Raw genomic sequence first — 11,240 nt, 5'->3', positions numbered from 1 at the left:
TTTACAGGGAAATTTAAATAAGAATTCATTTACGAATTTCCCAGTGTTTCCGCACCTTATGCTGCCTTTGTTCCAGCTTTATTATTCAAACTGTATTGGTCATCATCACTCATCACTCATGCAATGTATTCGTTTTACTTGTAAGAGGCACAACCGAAGAGTTGCACAATTTTCAAATGTATGTTTATAGAGTGGCGCGTGACAGCGTGCTTGCATATGGGTTATCTAGCTTTTTTATTGTTCATATAATAAAACACACACACACAAGAATTCTGCTACTGAGCGAGAGCATTCCAGGTCACCACGAAACAGCTGCCTTCAGACATTTGCAGAGATTAGTATCACTGACTCGACAAGCTTTGTCCACTTTCCTGTGCGGGGGGGAGGGGGATTAACTCATCTCACTGACCTCCCTTCTGCTGAGACTGAATCATATTTTGACAGTGAATGTCTAAAATCTTGTTGAAAGCGATATTTCTTGCAGTATGCATCGCGCACGCGCATGGCACACGCAAACGCACAGACGCTCTCCCCTCCAGCTTCCCTCCCCCGCGGGTCGCTCTGATTGGTTCACCTTTCATGTCCGTCAGAACCGTGTGGGCGGGACTCAAACAATCCACTCGTGTTCTCTTCGCTGTGGACTGTACGCCACAGCAGACCAAGAGCGGGGCAGACAGTAGTAAGGCAACGGCATTCATCCTGTTACCGGAGGACAACTCTTCTTGGTTCCTGAGGTTTTCGGTTCCTGTTCAGAGGACCGGAAACTAACTCTACACCTTACAAGCGGTGCATTCGTGAAAGAACACCCAAAATATTGTTTTTGATGACCGAGACTTTTTACGTATTCCAAAGCAAGACAGACTGCGGGTCGGGAAGTCGGTTTGCATTAACCCCGTTCCCCGTCTCCAAGAGACGCACAAAAGGCACACTCCCAAGTCTACCTGGATAAGCTGACAAAGCCGTCCGGTCCGGTTACAGATCCAGAATTGGAGAGGAGAAATAAGCGCGGAAAGACAGGAGCAAGAAAAGGGGAGACAGGATGAAACTCAAGAGTCATTTGATTTTCACCCTCTACACTATTTATGGGATTCTTCTTAAAGGTGAGCCTGGGACGGGTGGTGCGTACGTGCGTGAGTTCTGTATGTGCGTGATGTGTATACGCGCATGTTCCAGGCCAACAGCAGGGCAGGATAAACCCTCTCCGTTACACACACACACACTCACAGATAGAGCTTCTCATTCACATGTGCTATACGTGTGTCTGTGCCTGCGCGTATACTGTATACGTGTGTTGAATGGATGCGCGTTTGTCTGAAAACGTGAGGCAGCTAGAGGAGAAAGCGTGCCCTGTAACAGTCAGGTTGGTTGTTAATCTTCGGGAATGAGAATATCCTATTTTCGAAAATATATGCACAGGGCACAGGTCCTCAACCCAAGCGCGAAAGCCTAAAGTCTGTCGCATCTGTGTCTTTATGATGTTGATGTTGTGTCCCGTGCGTGATTGGTTGTCCAAAAAATGAAAAAAAAAGAAGACACACCTCAAAATGATCACAATAACCGTCCCCCGCGGTTGTTTTTTGATTTGCAGCACTTAAATGAGTGCCGGAGACACTGGCAGCTTTTTACGCACCGAACAGTTTGGCACTGTTAGTTACGGTAGCTTTAGAAGCTCTTTGACATGCGGAGCTTTTCGTTTGCTGAGTGCATTTCCCTGTTTTAATTCATGATTGAGACTTATGTTTAGTCTGCTCTGTAGAGATATCTGCGTTTTTGCGCACGGTCAGCTCTGGCGGGTTGTGCATCAGTAACGATTTCAGGAAACCTGGAATGACGACCACACGTACATGGGTTGATATGGGATTGACAGAGTTCTTGTGTTAAATTCTCAAAAGTTTTCATTCCGATCTGATTGCTCACAATCGTAATGTCTTTCATTCAGATTAAGCCTCACAGTGCCAATATAAAATATACTGTACGACTAATTTCCGATTTCAGTTGAGTCTTAAAGGTGCACGTCTGATTTCAAAATATTCTGTTATTTTAACCTTATTATTTTTATTTTTGACAACTATAAACAGCTTGCAGCTGTGTTTAGGCATCAGATAATCCAAATGTAAACACATGAGTAAGGTGACATTGGGGGTCAAGGTCAACTGCTTTTACTAGGAATGCAACATTGGCAAAGACTAGAATACAAAAGTAATCCAAACAAAGTGGCAATATATGTAATTTTTCAGTTTTTGTTTTGTCAAGTTAACTTCTTTTAAATGGAGACACACATAAATGTCCATAGATCAGATGGCAAATGCTCATCTTTGATGTTACGATTGTTAAATGTTTGTCGCTTTGGAATGTATATAAAAGAAAAAAAACTGAAAATGTGCTGTTGTGGTATTTTAGACTCTGACTTTGAGAATGCACATCATACTGAAACCACTGAAAAACTGATGCAAATTCTATTGTACATTTCAGCATCATTTTTACATAAATTCTCTGTAACTTCTATATTAAGCGCTGGATGGCGTTCAGCCCTTTAGGCATCCAAATTGACATTATAGTATTCCTATTTATGTACAAAGTAAAAGAGGGAACACAGGTTCTTGAGATTCTGGAATGGACCGGCAGGAGGGGCATGAACTTACTTTGACACAACTGTTAGTCTCTCAGCAGGGCCACATTTGCCACACAAACCTTTTAGTCCACTTCACCCTCCGTTTCAAATGATATCATGATGTATTTAAAGAACTGCGTGGCAAATGTATCAACATGAAAGGCAAAATTAGCGACATCTTGACTTGAGGAAAAAGAGAAATCTCAAATAAGAGAGCATTTGTGCTTGATTCCCTTGATCATTTGTTGTTGTCTCTTTGAAGTGCACGTGTGTGTGCATAAGAGCGAAATGAGAGAGAGCAGTCCTTTCTTAATAACCGCATGATTAGAGCAATTCTTGACTTAATGAATGGGTTTGTAATAAGGTATCTTAGGGTATATCTGACAGCTTCCATTGCAGGATTTACTGATGTTCCAGAGCCTTTCTTTTTCCTGCTCATTCTCTTAACACTGGCATGCTCTGTGAGAATGTGTGCATTTGATTATGGGTATGTGTGTTTGCATATATTCCTGAAAATGCGTGCCCTATGTTTATAGCTTATGTTTGAAGAGGCCTAAGCAAAGCCATAAGCATTCCGCCAACAGCAGAGCTCGTTGCATGTGTGGCTCCCCACCACACACACACTCACATGAGGCTCTTTCCCTCTCGTCCTAACCCTGAAGAGGATAATGCTAGGCTGCTTGATTTGAACAGTCATCTCTAGGTGCAAGGCCTATTATTGCATAGGTTTCACACAGCAGGCAGTTCAGCCTCCACCTGAATGAAGTCTATCAAGCCGAAGACATATCCGCGCGCTCCGTAAATGACAGCTGTTTCAGCCCCTCTGGCCTCGAGCCAGCTGGCATCAAGAGATCCCGAGACTCTAAATTCCTGTCACCGACGAGACCTGCGCCACATATAGTGCGAACGCGAAGTGTTGTGATGGAGGTCGTTGTTTACCAACAGCCCGAGTTGTTAGCATATTATTCTGTGTGTTTCATGTGCCCATGCCGTAGCCAGAGAAAACAGCCTGTTATGCAAATGGGTCTCTTACGTAAGAGCTCAGGGCTGAGCAGCAGGCGAGGGGAGATAGAGGCAGCGAGTGACAGAGAAACAGGGAGATGTTCTAGAATAGAGGAGTTGATGTAAGAGTAATGTGGGAGCAGAGGTGTGGAGGAGGAATGTGCAATCTCCTCAAATAAAGTGTCTGATATGTGCGCTGGTTGTTGTTTGCTGTTTGGATGCTTGTTTATCTTTGCTGCTCTGTCTGTTTCTTGTCGCTTTGCCTGCCTGGCAGTCTGTCTGTTTTGAACTCTGATCTTGCTACCCTAAATACAGACCCCCGCTGAGGGATGTGTTTATCCCTGCAGTGAGTCTAAGCTGCTGAAGACTGACCCTCCATCCCTCTGTACTTCCGTCCATCCCTCCCTCTCTTCATCCTCCCATCCTGGTGTGGAGCTTTGTACCAGAGCAGCGTGGGAAAGCTTCTGATAACAAGCAGCCTTGTGTGTGTGTGTGTGTGTTTACAGAGCCACTGATTACACGGGAGAAACAAGATTTCTGTCTTTCGTGCTCACTTGCACTTTCCCTCCCACTTCTGTGTGTGTGCGTGTTTTCACGGTCATGCTTTGACGCAAACCACATGTGGTGTACTCCGGTACCTTTTACCCAGGCTATGAAGCTTCGGTACTGAGAACACTCAATCTAGCAACACTGGCACTATGTGCATTGCATAGTACACACACACACTTGGAGCTCCACTGTGGATTCATTGCTGCTCTGCCAAGGGATTTCCCATGATCAAAGCCAGTCTTTTGTTAGTCCAGGTGTTAAAAAAGTTAAAACAGAAAGGAGGAGGAGGCTGGAGGGGAACATAGTAAGATTCAGAGCTTACACGCTCTTCATGGCAGAGCAGAGATGTGCCACTCCAGAACTGCTCCAGAAAAAACAAAACAAAACAAAAAAACATTGTGATCCTGCCACCTGTTCCAACTGTTTCCATATCACTAAACCAGTGCATGTGGACAGGTTTTGCTTGAGAATACAAAGCTATAATAAGTTAAATACAGAGACTCTTTTGCTGTATTTAAACACAGGGATAAAATGAGGCAAGAAGAGGCAGGAGGCCAAGCATTGTTAAGCTTAATACACATGTTGTCGCAGATGGCAGAGATTCAGAGGTGGCAAAAACACATGTAGTAAGACACATGGGCGAAATAAAATGTTTTTATGCAAATGTCCTCCAGTGTGTAGAGTGCTAGCCAATAGCTCAGTTACTAAACCAGTCTGTGGAAATCTCTGAGGCATTTATATGAGCCTGCAAAATGGGATGCACCCACACCGAGTGACGCAGCAGAGACACCAATGCCAGGCGGACTGAGTGTCATTGTTAAACCACACAACTTCAGCAGTGTTTGTTATATAGAGGACTTTATCAAGCTGAAATTCCACTCAAAATTGAAATGATAAAATGAACTGATTTTTTTTTTAAGTTGTGGAATTCTTTCTGTTATGATGGAAACTGCAGAAAACATTGCCAAATTAGTATGTGCCCATTGCTAAGTATCTCCAGATATGAAGTGATGGCATGACTCATCCTGCCTGTAGGATGGGCTGGCTGTGGTTCCAGAGGTAGAACAGAGTGTCTGTGATTTAAAGTGTCCTTGGGCAAGATGCCACACCTCCAACCTTAGTGTGTGTCTGTGTGTGTGTGAAGTAGAAAGCCCTGTATGTATAAAATGTATTGATGTGCATGAGAAAGTAGTAAATGTGGCCTATGTATGATGTGCTTTTAATGCAGCTAGAAAAGCGGTATATAAATGCCATTTACCTTTCACTGCATGTCTAAACACAATGACATATATGCCGACTGCTGATGTTTTTTATGTACGTTCAATGCTTCCAGGTCGACCCATTATGCAGGTAAACACACAAATCAAATAGCTTTAAAGCAGACACGCAGCTTGTTGAATTCTATAATGCAGGGTTTTACAAATCCCGCTGAGTATCACCTGGAATATAGAAATAGTCTTGAATGATTTTCTGTCTGATACTGTGGTCTTTTTAATTACTGCACATTTCAAGTATAAATGTTTTTTTTTTTTTTTAAACCTTTGCAGTTATGCTGCCAGGCAGAAGTTCAAGAGCACGTCATATTTACAAGTAGTATAAGTGGTATTTTAATTTTAATAAATAGTATATTAGATTAACCCAGTTGATAGACGTTTTCGATTCATATGCTCATGATGCTGTTAGAGAAGTGATTTCTGCTGCCGACAAACACAGAAAGTGCCAACCAAACCTCTTTCCCCACAAATAAACATCTTTGTAGTGAATCCGTGTAGAATAAATGTAGATTTGTATTTTGGCGTCAGGGCTGTGTTTCGTATCTCTTAAGCAAAGTGTAATTTAAAGGCAGCCCAAAGCGTGAGAAGGGAGAGATCAAATGCAGCCTTCCGTGGAGAATGGTGAAAATACAAGCCCACAGGTGGATTTGGCTGCAGCAGCGGCATCAGCAGACAGCAAGTTTGCACCCTAAATAGACCTCCCGGTAGGAGAAATAAGTGTGCAAGCTCAGCTAACATATCAGCTGATGGGGCTTTTCTTCAAAGTTAAAATGCTGCTTTTTATGTGTACAAGTAAGAAGATGAACTAAAGTGCTTGTGTCAATGTATGACGTTCATGAGTCTGCTCTGACCACAGCACCGATTCAGTATGATGCGTCATTCTCATAAAGGTACTTGAGGCTTGCCGTTTCACTGCATCTTGTAGGCCGACCTCTGTGTTTAGCTGCTTTTAGTTTGAGGCTGACTACAGAGAGCAGATATCATCTCACCCTGAAAATTAATCACACGCGCACCCATCGAGAAGGAGACAGACAGCGTTATTGGGTGTTAGTGTGTCTGTGTGTACGCATGCTTGCATATGTGATGTCTGTATTAGCAGTGAATTCCAAAGGATTAGCGAGTAGCTAATCTGAAGCTCCAGTCTTTGACAAACCATGTGTTACTAATCTCAAACACTATGGAATAAAGAGACACAAACACAATCACCTTTTGGATTAAAACTCTCCCTACAGAGGGTGTTGCAGGGAGAGTGTCTTTTCACTTTTGCTCAAAACGGTACAAGAACATTCAGAGTGAAAAGGAAAGGAGAAATGAAAGAAAACTAAAGATAGTTGCATTGTTTTCTGCTTCTTTATTTTCTTTCTTTATCTCACGCACATACAAAGACCTTACAGAATCGAATGGGCTGATTTGATGTGCTTTCAGTTTAACCTACTGTGCTCTTCAGGTTATCATAGGGTGTCCTGTCTGAGAACTCTGAGCCTTGATAAGTTCTTTTTATTTTATTCCATGTGCTCTTTCATCTGACAGCTTGTTTTCTCACAATTCACAGAGGGCCAGAGTCTGGAGTGTAAGAGTGATTTCCTTCTTCTTAACTTTACCTACTTACATGTCGTGCCCCGACGCTGTTATTTGTTTGTGGACTCTGTTCCTAACAGACAAAATAATTTGGCCAGCAAAGTTAGCCCATATTATGTACAGAAAGATACTCACGGAGGCATATTTTCTGTATACAGTAAATAAACATGCACAAATGTGAAAACAAAAGCCCGGCAGTGTGGAGGAAAAAAACCAAAAACAAAACCTGCCAAATCTCTTGTTTTCATGGTCTGCATTTGCTCTGATAATATTGACCCAACGTGGGATGAAGCTTCAAAATCTTGGCTTTTTTTCCCACTTTATTGCTGCTCTTTTGGTGGCAAAGATTCATCTTTCCCTGTCCGCGTGCACACATATTTGTTTTCATCAAATCTGAGTTGTCAGGAAGAGTTTACAGGCAAAAAACGGTGAAACATTTTGGAGGCAGACCAAAACACAATAGGGTAGAGAGAGAGAGAGAGATGCAACTCCAGGCCTAAAGATTTGAGGCCGTTTTTCTAAGTTCTTTTTTGTCTTCTTGTCTAGTCTGGTCAAAACAGGAAATGAACCCGTATCCGTGGAGAATCCCACAGGTGCACTCACAATCTCTGCTGCTGTTTCATAAAGCAACCCCTAAAATGGCTCGCATCCCTTTTTGCATTTCCTCCTAATTATGATTCTACATTTTTTTAATGGATGGTAGCACTTTATCATTTCTCATTGCTATAATTTACTTTTAAATCAGTATCAAAATGCAGCTGCATTAGTGGCAGCTGCATAAAACTTTCCGTGCGTATACTTCATTTTAACTTAATGGTTCTTTTATATTCTGCAAAACACCAATTTGGCCCTTAACTGCTTAACTTGTGCATATACATTAACAATATGGAAGTATTACATGATACTAATTGAAAAGCAGGATTTACGACATCCACAAATGCACAACTATGCACTTGTTTTACCATTATGGTCTCAAAGGAAAGCTAAAGCTAATTGAAATATAATTCCCCAAAGACACATGTTCATGTTAATTGACGCTGTGTGCGCCTCTATTTGTGTGTGCGCGCTTTAGTGTGTATGTTTTTTGTATTCGTTTTATCGCCAGAAGTCACTTTCTAGTCCCTTGTCTAATCATCAGCTGGAGGGTCTCCTCACATCTTAATTTAGTCCGTGGGAGCTATTAAGCACCCTTTTGCATGATCACCATTCATAAACACATCTAATGTAGCAAAGTTATTCACTTAGAATCTCCTGATGTTGTCTCACACTCAGATCAAATCGGTATTTTCACCGTAATTCACCGTAACTCTGTTTTTACCAAATTGTTATTTCAGGACTTTAAATCTGAGAACAAGTGGAGGACTGTGTGTAATTGTGTGCATGGGTTTTTGTGTGTGTGCATGTGTGTGAAACTGGAGATTATATTTAAAGGCTGTAATTCAGTGATTACTTTTGAGAGCTACAAGTGTGAAATTTCATCCGGTTAAAAAGATTTTACACCATAAGCCCATACACCTGTTTACAGACACACAATTACACATAACACACACACAGCATCAACATCAATTGTAAAAAGATGCAAAGTGGGCATTTGGAAGAAGACTTTTCTCCGTTGCACTTGGTACACTTTTGTCTTGATATGTGTAAATGTTGACATTCGAATATCTTTGTATGCTCGTACACGCTCTCTGTGTAGTTCAGGCCGCACTATATGACATCTTGAGATCAGCTGGGGTCTGTGTCATATACGTTTTTATAGCAGTATGGATCCAGCTTGTGAGTATTTCAAAATCTTATGTGGCTTCTAAGTTTAGACTCTGGCCGCTCTCTGTGTAGAAATTGCTCCAGGCCTGTTGTACAGGGGAGGGAAGATGGAGTCAAGTGAGACAATTTATAACAGTTAAAAACCAAATGAACTGAGACCCTTGGCTTGGGTGAGCGAGCGGCAGCATACATAATGTGCCTTAGGGATTTCTTCTCCGCACACATTGTGCTATGCAGTGTTGCGAGTGTGTGCGTGTGTATGTGTGTGTGTGTCCAAGCTAGCAAACACATAGCACACAGAAACACACACCCCTCTCTGCCATCTGTCTCTGTTTGCCACAATGCAAATCCATTATATGCTACACAACATTATTCCCCCCATCCTAAGTGGCACACACCCCTAAGCTTACTTCCGCTATCCTCCTCGGTGGAACGGTGACAATTTGCTACCACATACACATCTTTGTTAAAGATGCTGTGGCATGTTTCCAGCTGGATTTTAATACATATTTTCATGCTCCATTTAAATTTTTTCGTAAGTTGGCGTTTAGCACTGAAGCGCTGAGATTTTACAAGCCTGTTTGCTTGTTCCTGCTGCCTCATGTGGAAATTAGTGTGGTGATTTATTTTTTTTTATTTCCAATTGGTCCCTTTCGAACCGTCGCTGGACCCTAATAATCCTGCATCATCCAGTTATTAATTTTTGCATTTTGGCAGACAGATTGAACTCAAGCACATGCACAGACACACACACACACACACACACACTGCATGAATCTGGGTAAGGCTTGGCTCAGTAGTTTTATAGCTAACTCATCTCCAGTTCTAATCAAAAAGCTTCCCCAGCCCTGAACCTCCTGCTGAGGAAACAAAGAAGTTATTATGTTTTTAAATGGTCTCCAATTACGGGTAATTTCACCGCCTATCTTAAAGCTATTTGCTTTTCTCTCACTTTGCTCCGGTTGGGTTGAGCAAGCATTGTGCTTTGCAAAAACAACGAGCAGACAAGTTCGACATACAGCAGATGCATTCTTTAGGCAAGCAGAGCGGTCCCCCTTTTTTGCAGCCCTTTCCCAGCTCTGCTCATCTCTTATCATGAGAAATGGCAAACACAGTCAACTCAATTCCTTCTTTATCTTCCTCATTATTGTTTGGCTCACAGAACTCTCAATTACCCCGTCCATCTCTTATACAGTCAGAAGCTCCCACTGGCTGAAGCTGGTAAATATTCTCACGTAGTTAGAATCTAGTGAGTCTCATTTGCGAGTGATGTTAATATACATATAAACATGTACACATGCTGTGCTTGAAACAATTTTCAAACAGTGTAATCTAATCAGTTAGCAGCCTGGTGCTGCATTTTTATGTTTGAATAATTTTATGTTGCTAGTCAGAGCCGTGCTGACAGTTTCAAATGTTAAACGGTGCCCCACCTGGGGAGTGAATTTGGTTTTGATGGATTTGGGTTTCATTTGTGCGTTGGGATTCTGGCAGTTGTCTTTTAGTTTTAGGTTTTATGACATTTAAATGATAGAGGCACTCTTCAGCAGAAAATGTGTCAATGCAAGCATTTGATTAATATGTTGCACTCGCATTTTCTGACCATTTCACGTCCAAATAAATTCTATATTTGCAGAAACTGAACTACACCGGATGCAAAATGCACAGGCAAACAATTAAAACTATGAATCACAGGTAGCCAGCAGTTTCTGACCCAAACTCTCAGCTTTGCTATTAAACCCATTTATCCATGGTAACTGTTTGCTTTTGCTTTACAAGACACTGAACGTGTTTAGCAATATTCCTTTTTTGAAAGTATATTTTCTTCTTTTCTTACTGCTTCCTTAGCTTCCACTCTAAATTCGTACTATGGCTAAAATCCCAGACTCGTTTTCCCCACATGCAAATGCTGCTGTATGTGTATCCAGTTCAAATGGACCAGCTAATGCTAATCTCTGCTAATCCTCTGAGAAGCACCCTCAGAACAACATTATCATGCCACTCTGTAGCTGAGATGGATAGTGGGAGAGAGGGGACAAAAATGGTGAATGGAGACATAAACGGGGCAAATATTAAAACCTTAACAGATGACTCACACACACAGACACACACGCCAATCCTCATGCCAGTGGTCTCCTGACTGTGTCCGCCTTTGCACAGATGCACACACACACAAAGAGAGAGAGAGAGAGGGAGAGAGAGGAAAATCTCTAGGTGCAGTAGTATTAATGAAGCAGTGTTAACCACAGTTGTACTGAGGAAGTAAACGGTAGCCTACTGTCCAGGACTAAGTGGTGATCCTAAGCCTTTGCCTTAATGCACTGACCACTCTAATCCTGACCTCATAAAAAAATTCGGAGCCTCTAAACGACAAGAAGCCATATCTTTAGACTGTATTAGTTCCTCGACACAGGTGATCATACTTTAGCTTGCTTGGGAGGAAGCCTTTAATCCTAGTACCA

General features: G+C 42.0%; 1 protein-coding gene across 3 annotated transcripts in view; it reads left to right on the top strand.

Annotated features, from left to right (window-relative positions):
- The first annotated feature begins 611 nt into the window (after positions 1–611).
- The window catches only part of cadm2a (cell adhesion molecule 2a), a 203,671-nt gene continuing 193,042 nt past the window's right edge, over positions 612–11,240 (top strand). For 2 of the 3 annotated variants that reach the window (XM_019364041.2, XM_013272384.3), the window contains exon 1: positions 615–1,100. In XM_019364041.2, the coding sequence (XP_019219586.1) occupies positions 1,040–1,100 (61 nt within the window). In that variant the 5' untranslated portion in view covers positions 615–1,039. Of the gene's footprint in view, positions 1,101–11,240 lie in introns of all 3 variants that reach the window. The other variant, XM_019364042.2, reaches the window with a different exon arrangement.

This window comes from Oreochromis niloticus, linkage group LG10, assembly GCF_001858045.2.
Source record: "Oreochromis niloticus isolate F11D_XX linkage group LG10, O_niloticus_UMD_NMBU, whole genome shotgun sequence".
In the NCBI taxonomy this organism is placed as follows: domain Eukaryota; kingdom Metazoa; phylum Chordata; class Actinopteri; order Cichliformes; family Cichlidae; genus Oreochromis; species Oreochromis niloticus.
Note: the sequence above shows the minus strand (reverse complement) of the source record. Positions and strands in the feature narration are given on the sequence as shown.